Genomic DNA, 20,404 nt, shown 5'->3' on the forward strand with positions numbered 1-20,404 from the left:
TCTCCTTAGATAATATATATTAAAAATAAACCTCCAGGGTACCAAAAAAAAAAAAAGTAAAGGCACTTGGCGGGGTGGGGGGTAGGAGGGTGGGCCCCCCACAGGCAATACTGAGATGGCCTGGGAAAAGGGGAAGGGTCCCAGTGACGCCCCTGGAATGAAGCCCTGAGTCCCCCCAAGCAGAAGACAGAAGAGAAGGCAGAGGCTGGGGGAAGGCAGGGACCCCAGCAGGGGGACACCTCCAGGGTGGCCTTGGTATCCTGGCTCCTTCTCCGGCTGCTGAGGGTTGGGGGGCCCTGGCATCCTCTCCCTTTTGGTGGAATGCCTGAAGGATGGAGAGAGGAGCAGACAGAGGCAGGAGGCAGAGGTAAGAGGGCCCGACAGAGATAGCACCCACTGTCACCTGCAGGCAGCCCCTCAGCCCCTCCACCCACTCACCTGCTAGGGCAGAGAAGACCTCAGGTGCAGCTAGGCTGGGGGACAGGGTTCCCCCCAAGCTGAGACAGGAGGGGCCGCAGGCGGCAAAGCTCCTCTTCTAACTCCTGGTGGGGGGAGGAAGAAGAGGTAAGGGGCGGCCTTGACTTCCTTCCTCCTCGGGTCCACTGCGTCATACCTCCAGCTGCTTTAGGGCCTCCTCCAGGCCAAGCAGGTGCTCCTGAACTTCTTGGGTCTGTGCGGGCCCCAGGGGACCACCACCTGGCCCTCCGTCCCCTTCCCCGGGAGGCCCAGCTCCACAGTCTTCCTCCACAGGCAACAGGAGCCGCTTCAGAGCCAGCACTGGGCGGTGGGGGGGGGGGAGAGGGGAGGGGTTGGCAGTTAGGAGATGATACAGTGCCCTGGGCTAGACTTAAGGGACTTGAAAGGGGGTGTAGCAGGAGGTAAGGCTGGATGTCTTGCTGGGTGCCAATGGCTCCCAGCTGTCGTCTTAGCTAGATACTCAGGAGGCTGAGATCTGAAGACCAAGATTCAAAGCCAGGTTCAAGGGCAGGAAAGTCAGACTCCTATATCTCCAATTAAATAGTCCCAGTACTGTCACATGCCTCTGCGTGCACGCACACGCACAGCGCAGCCTCTGTCTAGCGTGAATGGGGTCTGGGGATGTTTGGGGAGAATGGAGGACTGCACTACCTTTCTGGAGGGCTGTGGTGGCCAGCTGGCCTTCGGGGCCAGGTCTGCAGAACGGCAGGAGGTCGCTGAGAACTCTCTCAGACCGGGCTGGTTGAGGGAACAGAGCGTGTTCAGATCCTGGGTGTTTTTCCTAGCACCCCAGTACCCCCTGTGCCCCCTGACTTACCCTCTGCTGGAGGCATGTCTCGGCTGCCACCGTTGCCATTTTCAGAGCTGCTGAGCAGGGTTTCTCGGGTGCTGGAAGGAATGAAGTGCTGGGTGACCCGTGCCCCTGGCTCTGGGGATGGCAGGGGCTGGGTACTCAGGCACACTGACATAGGGCCCCACGCGGCTGCCATGGATACCCAGGGATGCTGTCCAGGTGTCTACCCTCTCACCTGCTTGGGCTGGGCCGGGGGGGCCGGAGGCGGTTGGCCGGGGCTGGGATTTTCAAGGATCCAGCAGTCTCAGTGATGAGGGCACACCAACTGGGGAGACAGGCCATGGGCTCAGGGGTTGGTTGGTGCCCCCCCAACCCTGGGCTAGGACCACCCATCCCCTCCACCCTTAAGGATCCCTCTTACTTCGTCCTCTCTGATACAGACTGTGCCACCAACTCATATATCTGGGCTTCCCGGTCCCAGGTGAAGATGACATAGAAGGCTTTGTGGTCTGCAGGGGAAGGGAAGATGGGGTTCGTAGCTAGGGAGCCTCCCACTCCTTGGTATGGGGCTGGAGGCTGGGAAGCCCCTGAGGCAAGGACACAATTACCCCTCCCTGGCTCTATGTCCACCCCCAGCCCTACCATCCACAGCTTCAGGGCAATATTTTTTTTTTCCTGTGCCAGTCCTGGCTCTTGAACCCAAGGCCTTGAGCTTTCTTTTGCTCAAGGCTGGCACTCTACCCCTTCAGCACGGCTTCAGCTGTGGCTCTTGTTTTCGTTGCTGGTTCCCAGGAGATAAGAGTCTCACGGACTTTCCTGCCCGGGCTTCTTTGAACCAGAGTCCTCAGATCTTGAGGCAGGCAGGAGCCACTGGGGCCCAGGCCAGCTTCTTGCTCTGGGGACCTGCTTGGCTCCCTGCTTCCCCCCGAGGGAGGGTCCGTGCTGTCCCGGCACACTGACCGGTGGCCACCTCGCGGGTCATGGCGGAGGTGAGGCGCAGCACGGGCCGCAGCATGGTCTTGCCGTCGGGGGTGGGCGTCAGCGTCCGGCTGTGGGACTTGAGCAGCAGCCGCTCGTCCTGGCGCTGGAGCAGCAGCAGCAGGTCGTCCAGCAGCAGCACGTGGACCTCTGCGGGGCAGGGCCGGTGGGCGCTCACGCAGTCCCCCCATCCCACGCCACGGCGCCCCAGCCCACCCCGCCCCGGCACTCACCCACAGCCTTCTCCTTGGTCACCCGCCATGTGAGCGGGCCCTCGTGGATCAGCTTCTTCTTGGTGATGTCCAGGTTCTGGGGTGGAGGGAGGTGTGGTCAGCGGGGGGAGGGGAAGGCAGCAGGCACCGCAGGTGGGGGACAGATGGGAGAATGGGGTCATCAGCCGGGCAGAATCAGAGCCTCTCTCTGGTGTAGGAGAGGAGGGGGAGCCACACAGCCCACCTTGAACTCGCTCAGCATGGGGTCGCTGCTCTGCCGAATGTGGGACAGGTCCAGGCGCCGCTGGAAATCCTTGAGCCTCTGCCAGAGACAGGAGTGTCACAGGATAAGTCAAGCATGACGCACTGACCCTTAGGGTCCCCCACGGAGGTCAAGAACCAAGAGCATCTTGCAGTCCTTAGAGCTCCAAAGGAGCCAAGGTGACAGGCGGGAGCCAGCAGCGCAGGCGCGGTGCTAAGGCCGCTCACCAGCAGGTCCTCCATGTCACGCACGGCCTGGTTGACGTGGTGGAGGATCTCTCGGCAACACTTGGCGGCCTGCTCCACTTTCTCGCGTTCCGCAGGCTCCTCTGCAGGCCAGGGAGAGGGAGAGGCCAGCCGGGGTGAACCTCTGACCTCGTGGGAGGCCACGCTGGGGGGGGGGGGGTCAGGCCAGTACCTGTGTTCTGCCCGATGCTCTGCAGCAGCAGGGGGTACTTGGTCAGCCGTTGCATCTCCGTGGGGATCATGTCTTTTAGCTGCAGGCGGCGGCAGCGTGGGCGGCTCTCTGCTTCCTGAGGGGACAGCAGTGCTGGGCACCCAGGGCTGGGCCTTCACCCCCTCCACCCCCAAGACCCAAGACTCCAGCATTAGGCCCCCTTCCCTCACAAATTCAGGCCCAGCCAACTCCCTCAGACCCAGGGGTCCAGGCCCAGCTCCTCCTTCAGACCCAGAGTCCCAGGCCCAGACTCTTCCCTCATCCCAGGGTCCAGGCCCCACCTCTTCCCTTAGACCCAGGGGTCCAGCCCTCAACCCGCTCCCTCAGACCCAAGCCCTCTTCCCTCAGACCCAGGTCCAACCTCCAGCCTCCTCCCTCAGACCCAAAGGTCCAGACTCCAGACATCCTCCCTGGGAACCCCAAAATCAGCTCGTCTCCCCTGACCTGCACAAAGGCAGAGAATCGAGGCTCCTTGCGCTGTTTGGCTTTGAGCTGCTCTAAAGCAAATGACTGTCTGCTGCAGAAGCGAGAGGAGATTTTCTGGAACCACGAGCCCTCGGCACCATCAAACTAGAGAGAGAATCAAGCCACGCAAGGTCACAGGGGGTATGAATAAGGACATGGTCACAGGCCAGGCCTGGCACAGACCCATGCCTGGGAGGTAGGAAGGGCTGGGCAGCAGAGAGGGAGCCCTCACCCGGGCCAGCAGCACGTCTCCAATCTCCTCGATGACATAGCCACTCTCTTGTCTCCGCTTCATCAGGCGATCAAGGAACAAAGCTGGAGAGGAGGGGTTTAAGGAAAAGGGGTGCTTCGTGGGGGCCCACAGGACCGTCTGAAACCAGCCACAGGCAATCAGTCTGCACCATGGGGACAGTGAGCTCATGGGGACAGTCTGCCCAGGGTGGCCATCTACTGGGCTCTGGGCCTAGGGAAGCATCAAGGAGGGAGCTGGCCAGGGGCTGGTGGCTCACGCCTGTGATCCTAATTCCTCAGGAGGCTGAGGTCCGAAGATCTAGGTTCAAAGCCAGCTTAGGCAGGGAACTCTATGAGACTCTTAACTCCACTAAACTACTATAACAAACAAAAAATGATAGTTCTATGGCTCTACTTTGCCTTGTGCAAAAAAGGTCTGAGATAGCACTCAGGCCCTGAGTTCAAGCCCCAAGATCAACACACACACCCCAAGGGAGCAGGGGCACCAGCCCGGCACTCACAGTGGACCTCGATGAGCTCGTCCAGGCTGGGGAAGATGTTCTGGAGCTCCTCCAGGGGGAAGAAGCCCCCGCTGGCCATGGGCTGGTAGAAGAGATCGTGCAGTACTCGCAGCATGCGCACATGGGCCGCCTCGGTCACCAGCAGCTCTGCGGGGAGCCCCAAAACAGGAAGTGACTGGGGAGGGTGCCAGCTCTGGGGGCACTCTCGCTGGTGTGTTGGAGGGGGGTCTGGGCCAGAGGGGTGCTTCCTAGTGGGGGATACTCTGGATCATTCATCTCCTTATATAGCTCTTGATAAGCCCCAGAAGCTCACACCTGTCATCCTAGCTGCTTGGGAAGCTGAGATCTGAAGATCAAGATCAAGGTTCTAAGCCAGCCTGGGCAGAAAAAGTCTTGAGACTCTCACCTCCAGTTAACCAGAAGTGGAGCTGAGCAAAATGCTCAGGGACAGCGCCCAAGCCTAAGTTCAAGCCCCAGGACTGGTACACCTGCCTGGTTGTTCATTTTTGGTGCCATTACTGAAGTTTAAACTCGGGGCTGGGGCACTGTCCTTTAGCTTTTTGTGTGCATAGCTGGCATTCTACCATTTAAACCACAGCTCCACTTCCAACTTTTTGATGTTTAATTGGCAATAAGAGTCTCACCAGCTGAGTGCCAGTGACTCACAATTGTAATCCCAGCTACTTAAGAGGCTGAAATCTAAGGATAGCAGTTTGAAGTCTGCCCAGGCAGAAAAGTTCCCATGAGACTCTTACCTCCAATTAACCACTCAAAACCCAGAAGGGGCACTGTGGCTCAAAGTGGTAAGATGCTAGCCTTGAGCAGAAAGAGGCTCAGGGACAGCGCCCAGGCCCTGAGTTCGAGTCCCACCACTGCCAAAAATAATCTCACCAGGCAGATGACAAAATCATGATGGAAACAATCCACCATTACCTTTCTGCTCAGGAGCAAGCACTGCTAATGTATTTATTATTTTCAACTGATCCCTATGGGAATCCTTTTTCCCTTGAGCCATTAAGGTCATACTAACAAGGCTGGGTATAGTGGCACATGCTTATAATCTCAGCTCCTAGGAAGGGAGAGACGGGAGACTCACATTTTGGGGTGAGCCAGGTACAGAGTTAGAAACACAAAGACAGGCATTGTGGTGAGTCTGTAACCCCAGCCACTTGGGAGACACAGTGTGTAGGAGCCAGGTCTGAGGCTGGCCACAGGCAAAAGCAAGGGACCTTATCTAAAAAATAACATCAGCAATCAAGTACTGGGGATATGGCTAAGGGGTAGAGTAACTGCCTAGCCAAGCTCAAGGTCCTGAGTTGAAACCCTAGTACCACCAGAAAAAGTCTTACTCTAAACAGGAGTCTGAACATTGAAATGTTCTTCCACTGTGCCAAAACCCCCTTGAACATTTCATAGGAATTAACGCCCCTCCAAGAGTTTCATTGTTTTTATTTTCCTGGTATAAGGATTTGAACTCAGAAACACATACATACCTGTGCGTGCTAGGTCAGCACTCTACCACTAGAGCCACAACCCCAGTCCTTTTATTTTTGTTGGTCCTGGAGCTTGAATTCAAGAACTGGGTGCTGACCCTAAGCATTTTTGTTTAATGCTACTGTTCTATCACTTTAAGCCATAGCTCTATGTCTGGTTAGATAACAGCCTTACAGATTGGCCTGCCTGGGCTGGCTTCAGACTGTGATCCTCAGATCTTAGCCTCCTGAGTAGTTAGGGTTACAGGCGCAAGCCACCAGTGCCCATCTTACTTTTCTCAGGTAGGGTTTCAGGCTAACTTTGTCAGCTCTGGCCTTGAACCTCTATCCTCATGTCTCCCAAGTTGCCCGGATGGGTCACTTTAGCTGTGGTACCGATGTCCTCGCTCAGAGGTGCTCCCGGGAATGAACACGGAGGAGACCGCATCCCTGTGCCTGTCTGGCCGCAGTGGGGTGTGCGGCCCTGGCACTCACCACTGATCACTTCCTGTCGCTTCACCTGGCTCTTGGGCAGGTTTAGCAGGGTATCCTGGGGCACCAGTTCCCGCCAACCAGGGGGTTCTTCTGGCTCCAACTCCAGTCCTGACCGTCCTGGCTCCCCGTCATCTCCAGGCTCAGGGCTGTGGACAGAGCCCCTCGTTACTACCATTTGTTCGGAGTACTCCAGGGAGGAGCCTTCAGTTCCTTAGTGTCCAACCCCTCTGTGGTCTTGGCATTAGTGGCCCCTAAAGTAGTCTAACCCCCCCCCACCAGGCAGGGGACAGAAAAGTGGCTGCCCACTTTTCTGCAACTCTGGCAACCCTCCCCCCCCTCCCCAGTTCTCCAGGCAGCCTCTGTAGATGGGAAGCGACGTACGTGGCTTGTCGGGCAGGGCCAAGCACGGCTGTGGCGGAGCTGGGGTCCATGTCCACGTCGCTCCGGGAGCGGCCCCCACCCCGGCCCTTAGCCCCGAGGCTGCCCCGGGAAGGCCGGCGGCGGTCACTCAGCCGAAGGCTCTCTGAGCGACCCAGACGCCCTGGCAGCCTGGACCCCAAGGCCAAGGACAGTCAGGCAGAGGCCAGGGCAGAGACAAAGAGAGACCAGGACAGGGACAGCAAGACAGGACAGGGGGAGGACAGAGACAGGACAGGGAGACAGGATAGGGACAGCAAGACAGGACAGGGGGAGGACAGAGACAGGACAGGGAGACAGGACAAGGACAGGGAGACAGGTCAGAGACAAGGACAGAGAGAAAGGATAGGGACAGGGAGAGACCAGGGCAGGGACAGCAAGACAGGACAGGGGGAGGACAGAGAGAGGACAGGGAGACAGGACAGGGACAGGGAGACAGGACAGGGACAGGACAGAGACAAGGACAGGGTGACAGGATAGGGAGAGACCAGGACAGGGACAGGGAAACCCGGATAGCAACAAAACATGCAACAGAAGAGACAGGTGTCAGAAACAGTGGGATATGTGGGGTGCTGGGGAGCAGGAGGTGGCCAAGAGGGTGGGGGGACCCCTCCCCTCCCTGAGGCGGGGACGTGGGAAGAGGGGGAAGGATTTCCATACTTAGCTCTTCAACTGGGAGGGTGACATCCCCACCCACCACTCACAGGGACAGGAGGGGACTGGGTGGCCATGGGGGGAAGGGAGGGGCTGGGAGAAGCAGGGGAGGGCTGGCCCTCCCCCACCCAGGGCCCAGACACCCACCTCTTCCACCTTCTGGGGAGAGAGGGCACAGGGTCAGGGGTGGACCCAATGGAACCCAACTTACCTCCCCACACCCCCCAGGAGCCCCCAAAGCAGCAGCACGAGGACAGGCAGGGGGCAGAACCTGTCCCCCAAATGTAAGGGAGACAGGGCCCCCAGGGAAGGGAGCGGGAGTAGGAAGGGAAAGTGGAGCACTGGGGGGGGGGGGGGGACACCAGGAGCAGGGGGAGGAGCCAGTGGGTAGAGCTTAAAGAAAGCAGGGCTTAAAGAAGAGATGAAGGATAGAAAATAGAAGAGGTGGGAAAGGCAGATAGCATGGAATAGAGGAAGAGGAAAGGAGGGTGTGGAAGGAAACCTGGTCAGAGAGGAGGCAGAGAACAAGGGGTATGGAGGTAAGAGAGGAAAAGAAAGAGGAGGAGGAAGAGGAGGAGGAAGAAGATCAGTGAACAGGAAAAAGAAGGAAGGAAGAAGGAAAGAGAAGGGACTGAAGAGGCAGATACAGAACAAAGGCAGGAGTGAGCTAGCAGTGAGGACATGGCTTGGAATAGGCAGGTGCAAATGGCAGCTGCGACCCCCACATACCCTCCTAGACCCCAGAAGCTGTCCCTGCCCAGCCCAAGCCCTCCTGGCACCCCAGCCAGGTACCTCTCTGTCTCAGCACCGTCATCTGGGTTCTCTGGGGGTGCTGGGGGCTCCAGGCTTGTAGGACCTTGTGGAGGAGTGTCCCCCAGCTCCAGGGGGGTGTCAGCGCCTACAGGTGGGACAGGAGTGCAGGGTATTAGAATGTCCCTAGAATCCATACAGGTGGCTCACGCCTGTCATCCTAGCTACTGAGGAAGCCGAGTTCTGAGAAATGAATGCAGTTCCCAGCCTGCCTGGGCAGGAAAGTCCATGAGACTCTATCTCTAATTACGCACCAAAAAGCCAGAAGTGGAGCTGTGGCTTAGAGTGCTAGAAAAGACAAGGAAAAAAGCTCAGGGGCAGCACTCAGGCCCTGAATGTTCCAGCCCCAGGACTGGCGCGCACACGCGCACACACACACACGCACGCACGCACACACGCATGCACACGCGCACGCACACACGCAAAAGACAAGGTAAGTATACTAAGGAATGAGTGAGGATTTGAACTGTGAACCCAGGCTGGGCAAGCAGCTTTGAGGGACGCAGGAGGCAGTGCCCCACGCAGCCCGGGAGCGAGAGCAACAGCTCTTGGGCTGGTGAGAGGATGGAGTGTCTGGAGTGTCATGTGGAAGGGGCACTGCTCTCTCTACTCAGCTTCTGGAAATGAAGTCTTGGGGATGATAGGGAAAACAGTACAAGGAAGGGGAGGCGTGGCACTGGGAGAGAGGTCAGAGCTCGGACAGAAAGAAGTAGAAAGGGTAAACCAAGGCAGCTCTGAACAATACTGGGAACTGGGATCACACAGTAGGAAGAAGAAGTGTGAAAGTGAGCCAAGTCTTTCACCCAGAAGGTGTCCCCAGAGGTGATGGCACTCCCTCCCTGGCCCCTGAGCCTCTCACCTCCTTCCCGATATGGGCCATCCACAGGCAGAGGGTGCAGGGAGACTCCAGAGGTATCCTGGCTAGGAACCCCAACAGCCCTGTCCCTAGAAGGCATGCCAAGGCTAATCTTCCGATCTACGGGGCCTGGCTTTTCCCCTGGGGAGACGGCAAGAAGGAAGGGAAATGAGAGCACACTGGTACCCACCCCAACCAACACCACCAGGGCCCAGGACACCAGTCTCTGTCCCTTCTCCCTTAAAGGCCCAGAGCCTCCAATATGATACACGGAACACTCCTCCCTCAGTCCCAGAAAAAAAGGTCCCAGTCCTCCCCGCTCAAACCCACAGGTTCAGGCCCCAGCCTCTCCTCCATTAGACCCAGGAGTCCAACGGCAGCCTTCCTCCTCCAGACACAAGGGAACTGGCCTGGGTCAGTTCCCTTAGGATCCCCCCCAACACGCCGCATCCTCCTCCCTCCGGTCCCGGGAGGGTGCTGGCCGCAGCTGATTACCATCAACCTCAGCTCTGGGGTGCCGGAAGTCCAGGGCTGTAAGGAGAGGGGGTATGAGGTGTGGGCGGCCTGGGGAAGACCCGGCGAGGCACGCAGGGCTGAGGACGCGGGCTCCATACCTGGAGGCTCGCCCCGATTCCAGCGAGCAGCATCCAGGATACTGCTCAGCCCTTTCTTGGTCTTGGGGGGCTCATCCGTTCGCCGGTTTCCCATCACCTACAGGAGGACGGGGGCCGGGGAAGGAGAGGTGAACATTCCGAAGACGACACAGAGGAGAATCAGACCCCAAGTGTCTTGAGGCTCTCCTGGGTGTGTGGAGGGAATGGGGGGGGCGGGGGCAGGTCCCCAAACAGGAAAAGGCCACGTTTGGACTCAGCACCTTTTTCCGGAAGAAATTGCGCCCGGTTTTCTTATCCCCACTCTTGGTCCTCACTCCAAGATAACGCATGTACAGACTGATGGCGGCGACCACAGCAGCACTGTGGGGAGGAGACGGTGAGGACCCCAGGGCACCCCCGCATCGGGGTACCCCGACCCTCCCCCACTCCCACAGCACTGCCTGTGAGTCAGATGGGACCAAGCCAGGGAAGCCCCAGGGTTCCTCAGGCCCAGACCAACCACCTCGCTGGAGCCCCGCCCAGTCACCTCTTTTCCTCGTCTGTGGAGATGGTGTGTCTGTGGGGGAGAAGAAAAACGTCTGACAACTTCCTGAAGGCTGAGACAGGAGCCAGTGGCCCACCTGCCATCCCAGCGACTCAGGAGGCTGAGCTCTAAGAATCACAGTTCAAACCCAGCCCAGGGCAGGAAAGTCTATGCAACGCTTATCTCCAGTGAACCACCAAAAAGCTACAAAAGTGGATCTGTGGTTCAAGAAGCAGAGTGCTAGCCCTGAGTAAAAGCTCAGAGACGGTGCCCAGGTCAAAAAGGATGGAAGAAGCTGGCCAATGGCAGGGTGGGCTTGAGTCCAAAGATGCCAGAACAAACCCTGGTGTAAATGAGAGCTGGCAGATGGAGACCGATGGCTGGGGGTGGTAGAGCCTGGTGCCACTTACTGCATCTCCTCCAGGTGTGCCAGCAGCCGCTCGGCCACATGCCGCTCGCGGGCCTCATAGCTGGCTCTGTCGCGGCCCACCCAGGGCTCCAACTGGGCCAGCTCCTGTTCCCAGGGCGTCATGCCCATGAGCCGCTTGGAGCGGAAGTCCTCCAGCTGCCGGATCACGGCTGCCTGCTGGCTCTGGACCACCTCCTGCACAAAGCGTCGCTGGAGGTCCTCGGAGATGAGGTCGGGCCGAGTGCGGTCTGGAGGGACACATTTAGGGGCTGGGGACCACATTTCTGAAGTCCCAGCTCCTGACAGCCAAGCTTCCTTGGGCTGCTACCACTAAGCAGGAATGAATGAATGAATGAATCAATGAATGGTGATTCCTTGGCCCCACAAGCCAGAGACCCTCCCTCATCCCTAGACTCCTTACCGAGCTCAAAGGTGACATTGGAAGGGACTGGGACCCGCAGGACCTGCTCGGGGGAGACTGGAGTGAGGTGGGAGGGGAAACCTGGTGGTACAGGGTTGGGGCCTGGACACCTAGTGGACAGGATGGGGCCCGCACACACGGTGTGTGCCTCTGTGGGTGGAGCTTGGGAGATGCACAGGGGGTCTCCAGGAAGGACCAAGCAGGGGCCGGGGTCAAGGGCAGGGCGGGCGATGTCTCACCGAGGTCTTCTCCAGGAAGCTATGGAAGAAGTCGAGGAAGGCCTTCTTGGCCTCTTTGGGGCCCAGAGAACCCAGCATGTCGGCATGCAGGCAGCAAAGCTGGGAGAAGACACAGAGCATGGTTTTCTTCCTTCCCAGCTCCCCCGCTCCCCCCACAAAGCCACACTAGGGCTTGTAGGGTTCAAATGCTACCTCCTCTGAGAAGCACTCCCTGTTTTGTTTTGTTGTTGTTGCTGTTTTTTTTTTTTTTTGCCAGTCCTGGGGTTTGAACTCAGGGCCTGAGCACTGCCCTTGGGCTTTCTCAAAGCTAGTGCTCTATCACTTGAGCCACAGCACCATTTCTACCTTTTGCTCTTTTTCTGGTACCGAGGAATTGAACCCAAGGCTTCATGCATGCTAGGCAAGCACTCTAGCACTAGGCCAAACTCCCAGTCCAATATTTGGGAATCTGTGTGGCTCCCTGTGGTCTTGTTCCCTCGTGATGTGGTTCAGACTTTTCTGCTTGTACTGACTTGGAGAGTTCTCAGCCCTCTAAGCAGCTAGGATCACAGACCTGGGCCACGGGCAATGTGCGAGGCTTCCCAAGACTTTCAGTGGCTCACAGCCTTCCCAGAGCAGCAGCTCTGACCACCTGTGTAGTGACAGCACCTGCAGAGACCACCTTGCCATCTGTCCCTCCAGAGCACACAGAGACTCAGGCTGTCACAGGCAGGCTGCTGTGTGCACAGCCTGCCTCAAGCATGCTCTGCACTAGCGGCTTGTTCAGGTGGCCCCACGCCACAGATGGGACCGATGCCATCTCCGGCCTTGCTCCATGACCTTTACCTAAGACCCTGTGTCCACGCTTGTGCTGTATTCTGGATTGGGCTTTCCATGCCCTCCAGGCTGATCAGCACTGGTGTAGCTCAGTGAATGCCCCAGGTTTCCCCCTTGTCCCTTCCCCGGCATCCTTACCAAGGGTCCTGGCTCGAACTGCAGAGCCACGTGCTGCAGGAGGGCCATGAGGTGGGCGGGACGCCGCTTCACCTGCTCCAGGCTCTGGAACTGGCTGTTCTGCTCCTCTGAGTTCTAGTCACATCACAGGGACAGGGGGGTTGAGAGCTCATGGAGGGGGGGAGGGCAGAGCAGGGGCTTGAGCTTGCCTTTCCAATGGAGCCAAGATGGGGTTGAAAGTAGGATAGGGGTTGTGTCTGGGCCGTAAAGGTGACAGTAAGGACAGCTGAGTAGATGGTACCATCAGATGCTGCATTTCAGAGGAGAGAAGTGGGGCCTTATGCAGGGGAAGGCAGTGTTAAGTTGGTACAAGAAGTAGGGTAGAGGGGCTGGGAGTTTGGCCTAGTGGTAGAGTGCCTGCCTAGCATGCACAAAGACCCAGGTTCGATTCCTCAGTACTACAGAAATGGTGCAATGGTTCAGGATAGAACATTAGCCTTAAGGAAAGCCCAAGGACAGTGCTCAGGCTCTGAGCTGAAGCCCAGAACTGGCAAAAAAGAAGAAGTAAGAGGAGGAGGAGGAGGAGGAGGAGAAGGAGAAGAAGAAAGGTAGAGAGCCAGTTGCTAGTGGCTCACGCCTATAATCCTAACTATTAAGGAGGCTGAGATCTGAGGATCATGGTTCAAAGCCAGCCTGAGCAGTAAAGTCAATGAGATTTTATCTCTAATAAACTACCCCCCCCCACCCTCAGTGAAAAAGCTAAGGGACAGCTCCAGGCCTGTGCTCAAACCCCAGTATGAGAACAAACACAAAAAGGGCAGGGGGAAGAAAGGCACATGGGGAGCCAGGAGATGGGCAGGGATGGAGGACTGAGCCTGTGGTGGGAAGGAAGGACACCCACTTAGGAGGGCACAGAAGCTGTCCACCCCAGCTTCGCTCACCGTCTCCAGCTCATTCTCAAAGTCCTCATCCTCTGCTCCGATGATGCTGATGGGCACTAGGCCAGGTCGTGGGGGCCCTGGGGCCTGAGGGAGAAGAGGGACAGCTTCAGGCCCCAGGGCTCCAGCCTTGCTGCAGGGCCCCCCTCCCCATCCTGGTACAGTCCATCTCCACACTCACCGCCCCTCGGGACACGTCTTCCATCTCCAGGGCTCCGCGGGGCTGGGGAGAGGAGAGGCTGTGGTTAGGGCTGAGTGGGAGGGAAAGTTACTCACAGATTCCTGGCCCAGGTGTGAAGGTGAGTAAACAGCACCCCCACCCGGCCTCCACAGCTCAATGGGGCCTCTGTGTGGCCACAAAGAGCCCTTCACAGGCCGGCCAGGGGGCGGGGAGCCCAAGGAAGGGTGCCTGGGAAGTGTGGGGGGAACGGGCTGCAGGCCCAGGAGCCGGTTCCTGGGCCAGGGGGGCTGGTGGGGGAGAGCAGGCAATTTGGGTCCCCGAAGAAGAAAGGACCAAGGGAGTAAAGGTTGGTCCCTGAAGGGCCCAGGCCTTGGAGGGGAGTGAAGCTGAGTTAGCCCAGGGGAAGGTAGGAAGGAGAGGCCTGAGGTGTGGGGGACTCTCAGATGGTGACAGGCTTAGACCAGGATGTTGCCTCTGAACCCACCAGCCCTACTTCCTGTGACAGGAAGTCACAAAGGCGAACCCCCAACCCCCAACTTTCACACAAAAGAAAACGAAACGGAACTCTTTTCCCTCAGAAACCTGGAGTCTCAATCGTGGGATTCTCCTAGTCCTCGTACCACTCCTAGCTTGTCAGGCTTCTGGTTCCAGTCAAATGAGGGCAGGGTCAGACCCAGTGACTCACACCTGTAATCCTACCTACTTTAAGAAGCTGTGATCTGAGGATCACAGTTCAAAGCCAGCCAGGTCAGGAAAATCCATAAAACTCTTACCTCCAATTAACCACCTAAAAACTGGAAGTGCCACCATGGCACTAAGTGGCAGAGCTAGCCTTGAGTGAAAAAGTTCAGGGACAGTGGCCCAGGCTCCACAAATGACAAATCACACAAAAGAAAGAAAGAAAGAAAGAAAGAAAGAAAGAAAGAAAGAAAGAAAGAAAGAGAGAGGAAGGAAGGAAGGAAGAAAAAGGAAGAAAGGACAAGTTCAACTCATTGCTGACATTTAAAAGTTAAAGGTGCCAGTGGCTCACACCTGTAATCCTAGCTACTCAGGAGGCTGAGATCTGAGGACAACCCAGGCAGGAAAGTCTCTGAGAAAGTTTCTAATCTCCAAGTAGTACAACACTAGGCTCAAGGGAGAATAAGAAAGGACAAAGGCTAGGCACTTTGAGTTCAAGCTTCAGTACCTACACAAAAACAAAATGGAGAGGGTCTTTAACAGCCCCCCACCACGGGTACCTGCATCTGCCTCCTCTCCTGCTTCTTTCTTTCTTCTACTCCCCTCCATCATCTCATCCCCCACCTTCTCTCTTTTTTCTAGTCCTGGGGCTTGCACTCAGGGCCTGGGCACTGTCCTGAGTTTCTTTTGCACTCTACCACTTGTGCAGCAGCACCACTTCCAGCTTTTTCTGTGTATGTGGTACCGAGGAATCCAGCCCAGGGCTTCATGCATGCTAGGCCATCCCTCTACCACTAAGCTACACACTCCCAGCCCTCTCTTCTCGCTTTCCTTAGTAGTCCTCCAGTCCTTCCATGCTCATTTCTGACCAGTCTAGCTTTGGATCTCAAGTTGATCCTTTCTCTCCTCAAGTTCTTGCTGCCTTTCTCAGTCTCCCCTCCAATGTCCAGTCCAGTAATGTCTTCTGTGGACCAGTGAAAGAGAGCACCCCACACTCCAAAGCTATTTATTACCCTCCCTGCCACAGCCAGCTCTCTCTTCTGTAGGGCCCCTCCCTAGAACTCAATAAGTGGGAGGTCTAATTTGATTCCAACTACTAAACTGATGCCTTCTCCAGTGTCCAAATACCATCCCAAGGGTCCACCTGTCCAGGCATCCTATTTATTCTTTTCCATAATGTGTAGCTGTCCACCATCCAAGACCAAGTAGTTTCAAGATCTGAGCTTTGTTAAATGTTTATGTAGCTGGGTACCATGGCTCACACCTGTAATCCTAGCTATTCAGGAGACGGTGATTGGAGGATGGCAGTTCAAAGCCAATCGGGGCAGGAATATCAGTAAGACTCTTTTTTCTCCAATGAACTACCAGAAAACTGGAAGTGGCACTGTGGCTCAGCCGTAGAGCACTATCCTTGAGCAAAAGGAGCTCAGGGACAGCATCCAGAACCTAAGTTCAAGCCCCATGATTGACCAAACAACAACAAAAAATTACATAACTAAAATTAGGGGGTTGGAAATGTGCTTAGTGGTAGAGTACTCACCTAACATGCATGAAGCCCTGGATTTGATTCCTCTGTTTACAGAAAAAAGAACAAGTGGCACTGTGGCTCAAGTGGTACAGTGATATAGCCTTGAGCACCCAGCCCCTGAGTTCAAGCCCCAGGACTGGCAAAAGAAAAAAAACAAGAGAGGGAAAAAGGAAATAAGAGAGGCTGGAGCACAGTGAGGTAGCTCATGCCTATCATCCTAGCTACTCAGGAGGCTGAGATCTGAGGATTATGGTTCAAAACCAACCCCGGGCACTAAAGTCCATGAGACTCTTCTCTCCAATTAACCACTAGAAAACCGGAAGTGGCCCTGTGGCTCAAGGGGTAGGGCAGTAGCCTTGAGCTGAAGAGCTCAGGAATAGTGTCCAGGCCCAGAGTTCAAGTCCCATAACAGACAAAAAAAAGAAAGGAAAAAGAAATAAGAGGGGCTGGGAATGTGACTTAATGGAGTGCTTGCCTAGCATGCATGAAGCCCTGGGCTTGATTCCTCAGTACCACATAAACAGAAAAGGCCAAAAGTGGTGCTGTCCGCCAAGTGGTACAGTGCTAACCTTAAGCAAAAGCAGCTCAGGGACAGTGCATAGGCTGAGTTCAAGCTCCCAAACTGCCCCCTCTCAAAAAAAAAAAAAAAGAGAAAGAACTACCAGTGGGCACTGGTGACTCACACCTATAATCCTAGCTACTTAAGAGGCTGAGATCCAAAAATCATGGTGAAAGCTAGCCTAAGCAAAAAGTCCATGAGACTCTTAGCCTCAATAAACTACCAGAAAACCAGAAGGGACATTTGGCTCAAACTGGTAGAGCACTAGCCTTGAGCAAGAGTTCTGGGACAGATCCTGAGTTCAAGCCCTATAACCAACATAAATAAATAAATAAATAAATAGGAGCTATTACTTTACATGTACTCAACATATTACAGAAACAGCATAACTAGCTGGCGTTGGTGGCTCACACCTGTAATCCTAGCTACACTAGAGGCTGAGATCTGAGGATCAAGATTCAAAGCCAACCTGGGCACAAAAGGACCTGAGATTCTTATGTCCAATTAACCGCTAGAAAATAGGAAGTGGGGCTTGGCTCAAGAGTAGGGCAAGGGGCCGGGAGTTTGGCCTAGTGGTTAAAGTGCTTGCCTAGCATGCATGAAGACCCGGGTTCGATTCCTCGGTACCACATATATAGAAAAAAGCCGGAAGTGGTGCTGAGGCTCAAGGGGCAGAGCTCTAGCCTTGAGAAAGTCCAAGGACAGTGCTCAGGCCCTGAGCTCAAGCCCAGGACTGGCAAAAAAAAAAAAAAAAAAAAAAGTAGGGCGATAGCCTTGAGCTGAAGAGCTCAGGGACAGTGACCAGGCCGAGTTCAAGCTCCATGACCCACAAAAAAAAAAAAAAAAAAAAGAACGAAAGAACATTACTACCTTAAAGGGTTTTTTTCTTCCTCCTTTTTTCTTTTTTTTGGCCAGTTCTGGGGCTTAAACTCAGGGCGTGAGCCCTGTCCGTGGGCTTTCTCAAGGTTAGAGCTCTACCACTTGAGCCACAGTGCCACTTCCGGCTTTTTCTATGGATGTGGTACCAAGGAATTGAACCTGAGTCCTTGTGTATCTGGGCAAGCACTCTACCACTAGGCCACACTCCTAGTCACTTTAAAGGTTTTAAATCATTTCATTTTCACAATGACTTCATGAAGTCAACACTTTTGGGGGAGCGATGGGAGGCTGAGATGTGAACTCAGGGCCTCATGCATGCTATGAAGGTGCTCTACCATTTATCTACACCTCTTTTTCTCTTCTTTTGTTAATTTATTTTGGTCAGTCATGGAGCTTGAACTCTGGGCCTGGGCACTTGTCCCAGGTCAAGGCTAGTGCTCTACCACTTGAGCCACAGAGCCATTTCTGGGTTTTTTGGTGATTAATTGGAGGTAAGAGTCTCTTGCACTTTTGTGCTCCAGCTGGCTTTGAACCTTGATCCTCAGATCTCAGCCTCCTGAGTACCTAGGACTGCAGGTATGAGCCACCAGCACCTGGCCTGCTTTTATTATTTTTCAGATAAAGTCTTGAGTTTGTGTTGTGTCCAGGTAGGCCTTAGACAGCAATCTTCCTTTCTGTGCATCTTGTCCAACTGGGATCTCAAAACGTCACCTGGGTCATTTGTTGAAATGAGACTTTGCTAAGTTTCTGTTGGGCTGGCCTTGAACCTTGACGCTCCCAATCTTGGCCTCCCAGGTAATTAAGATTATAGCTGTGTGTGCTCTCATGGCCAGCTTCTAATTTGCTTTATGGGGTGGGGGGGAGAGGGAGAGCTACTATTATTCCTATCTCCATTTTATAGAGGAAGAAATTGTGGCCCAGCTCATGGGGTACGGGAATAAAAAGCCAGGAAGTCTGGCTCCAGAGTTTACAACATTCAACACACCCCCACACTCCAACTTTAGGACACTAACATCGGAATCAAAAGTGTGAGATACACGCTGATGTGTCTGGCTGGGAAGGTCAGGGAGGGGGATGTGGTCAGTACGGCCTGGGCAGGAGTGCAGAATGGAGCCAGGGACTCCACAAAGGCTTGGGCTCTGAAAAGAAACAGATTGGGATGGATGAGGTTTAGTAGACAGAGACATAGATTCCTTACAAAGATAGGAAATCATAGGCAAAGCTGTCAAGGGAGATAGATCAACAGGCAATAGACAGCCTACAGTTCTGATGGCCAAAGGGGTCCCTGCGTGGCTTAAGGCTTTAGGGGGGATGGATGAGTGGGAGAGCTGTCAAGGTAGGCTTAGAAGAACCCACGGTCTGGGGTGCCATGAAGGTGTCCTGAAGAACAGGAGACACCCATGCACAGGCGCTGGGGCTCCTGTTCTGCTAGTGCAGAAGTCAGGGCTCCCAAAACCAAGTGCCCCAGGATATCTAAGAACCTGGGAGACAGCCTGGGGGGGCTCGGGAGTGTGTACCTCCCTCACACGCCCCCCAAATACTAGTTATACACGGTGGGTCTGAAGAGCCAAGGCATCCTGACTGCATAGGGAAAGGGAGCTGTTTCTAGAGAGCCCCCCAAAAGGGGGAGGGCACAGAGTTGTGCGGCAAGTGCGGGGCCTAAAGTTATTGTTTTTTTTAAGGGCCCTGAGTTTAAGGGGTGCTGGCCAGAACCCGGAAGGTGCGCAAACCCCTGTCATCTCGACAGAACGTGCGGGAGCCCCGAGTGGGGGGAGGGGGTCTGCAGAGGGGGGGTCTCCGAAGCCAGCGGAGGGCGGAGTGGAGGCGGAGGGGGGGGGATGCCGGCGGGGGACAGTGCAGTCGGGGGTCCGGGTGCCCTCGGGGGACCCCGTCGGGGGCCGCGTCCCTCACCTGCTCCAATGCGGGGTAGAGAAGCCCCCCTGGGCGGCCTCTGGAACCGAAGCCTCCGCGCGCGAGCTCCGGGCCTCCCCCACCCGCGCCGCCGCGCCGCTCTAGCCGCCCCACCGTGCCCGCCTCCCCCCCGCCCCGCCCCGGGCGCTCAGCTCCACTCCTCCCGCGGGCCGCGCTAGCCGGGGGCCGGGCGCTCTAGCCCTCCGCCGCGCCACGCTGGCCGGCGCGGGCCGCTCTAGGCCGGCGTGGAGGACTGGGCGGTTCCGTCATCTCGACTGCTCCCGTCACTCTCCCCGAGGCCCCGCCCCCTCCGCTCCCCTCCGCTCCCCTCCGCCAGCGGAGCGGGGCCGTCCCAGAGCTCGGGGCTCCGGACTGAGCGGCGAGCGGACGGGCCGGACGCCGGTCCCGGTGACCCGCGGCTCCTCGGTGGTCGGGGCCCCGCTCCGCGCGCCCCCCCAGTGCGGGCAGTCCCGGCGCGGGTCCCGGTGTGGAGCAGTCACCGCGCGGGGCGGCGGGCAGGGTCCCGGCCCCGCCCCTCTCCCGGGAGCGGGGGGGACGGTTGTGTTTTGGTTTTCTTTCTGAGGGGTCCAGGCCCTCGGCGCGGCCCTCAGCCTCGCGCCGGCCCCGGCCGGGCGGGTGGCACTGGTTTCACACGTTCAAGTTCAAATCCCCCAGCGGCGCCGCGGCGCGCGTCGGGCCGGGGCCTCCGCCTCCCCCCGGCCGCTCCCTCCGACCCCTCCCCGTCCGCGGGCTGCGCGTCCGTCCCTTGGACAGATGGGTACACTGAGGCGAGGCGGCCGGGGGGGCCCTCGGCTGTCAGCGGCGCCCCCCAGCCCCCCCCGCGGCGGCCGGGGGGCGGGGGCCGGGCGGGGCCCCGGTACCTGTGTCGGCGCGGGGCGGCGGCCGGCGGGGCGCCCGGGGTCGGGCTCGGCGGGCGATCCCGGCCGGGCGTCCAGGCTCCGGCTTCCTGGCTCTGGCGGGGCAGGAAGTTGGGGCGGTTTTCTTTTTTCTTTTTTTTTTTCCGGAGGCCCCCGCCCGCTGCCCCTCCCTGCTTCCTGCCCCGCTCCCCGCGCCCGCCCGGCACCTCCGCTTCCTTCCCCTTCTCCGCGCCGGCCGCCCCTCCTCTCCCCGAGGGCACCCGCCCCGCCCGGCCCTCCGGGGCGCTTTGTCTGTCTGTCTGTCCTCACACGGGATGCTGGGGACTTCAGGATTCCCCCCCCCCTCACACACACACACACCCGCGCATCCCTAACCCCGCCTGCCTCTCCTTACCCGCCGGCGAAGGACCGGAAAGGCGGACCCCCTCCCCGCCCAGGACCCTCACCCTGGATCTGTCCCTCACTCCCTTTCCCAGGTGGGGTCTTCCCTGTCCTCTGCTTCCTCCCCTGGCCTGCTGTCTGTCTGTCTGTCTGCCTGCCTGCCTGCCTGCCTGCCTGCCTGCCTGTCTCTATCTCTGCCTCTCTCTCAACCCTTCTCTACTCCCCCCCCACAC

At 57.1% G+C, this 20,404-nt stretch overlaps 1 protein-coding gene across 3 annotated transcripts; it reads right to left on the reverse strand.

Moving 5' to 3' along the window:
- Positions 1–4: 4 nt before the first annotated feature.
- Arhgef1 (Rho guanine nucleotide exchange factor 1) lies at positions 5–20,044 on the reverse strand. Of its 3 annotated transcripts, none has more exons than XM_090322830.1 (29): positions 19,794–20,044; positions 13,358–13,399; positions 13,180–13,263; positions 12,260–12,373; positions 11,306–11,404; positions 11,067–11,109; positions 10,647–10,893; positions 10,240–10,269; positions 9,974–10,073; positions 9,714–9,810; positions 9,103–9,240; positions 8,226–8,331; positions 6,744–6,911; positions 6,363–6,508; positions 4,396–4,542; positions 3,876–3,958; positions 3,623–3,748; positions 3,140–3,254; positions 2,950–3,050; positions 2,705–2,782; positions 2,482–2,557; positions 2,231–2,398; positions 1,692–1,779; positions 1,506–1,595; positions 1,295–1,365; positions 1,129–1,215; positions 614–777; positions 439–542; positions 5–325 (listed from the first exon to the last, which is right to left on the reverse strand). In XM_090322830.1, the coding sequence occupies exons 2-28, from the start codon at positions 13,379–13,381 to the stop codon at positions 459–461; spliced, it is 2,874 nt and encodes a 957-aa protein (XP_090178956.1). In that variant the 5' UTR covers positions 13,382–13,399; positions 19,794–20,044; the 3' UTR covers positions 5–325; positions 439–458. The 3 variants fall into 3 exon arrangements, with proteins under 3 accessions (XP_090178956.1, XP_090178957.1, XP_090178958.1); XM_090322831.1 differs by lacking the exon at positions 19,794–20,044 and adding an exon at positions 18,913–19,013; XM_090322832.1 differs by lacking the exon at positions 6,744–6,911 and having other exon boundaries at positions 19,794–20,043.
- Positions 20,045–20,404: the final 360 nt, after the last annotated feature.

Source organism: Megascapheus bottae, chromosome 31 (assembly GCF_031878675.1).
Source record: "Megascapheus bottae isolate mThoBot1 chromosome 31, mThoBot2.hap1, whole genome shotgun sequence".
Lineage (NCBI taxonomy): Eukaryota > Metazoa > Chordata > Mammalia > Rodentia > Geomyidae > Megascapheus > Megascapheus bottae.

Coding starts and splice junctions, on each gene's coding strand:
- Arhgef1 (XM_090322830.1), bottom strand. CDS start 13,381: ATGGAAGACGTGTCCCGAGGGGCG. Junction 11,110..11,305: donor GCTTCCTGGAGAAGACCTCG/GTGAGACATCGC, acceptor TCCCCCGAGCAG/GTCCTGCGGGTCCCAGTCCC. Junction 10,894..11,066: donor CAATGTCACCTTTGAGCTCG/GTAAGGAGTCTA, acceptor GTGTCCCTCCAG/ACCGCACTCGGCCCGACCTC.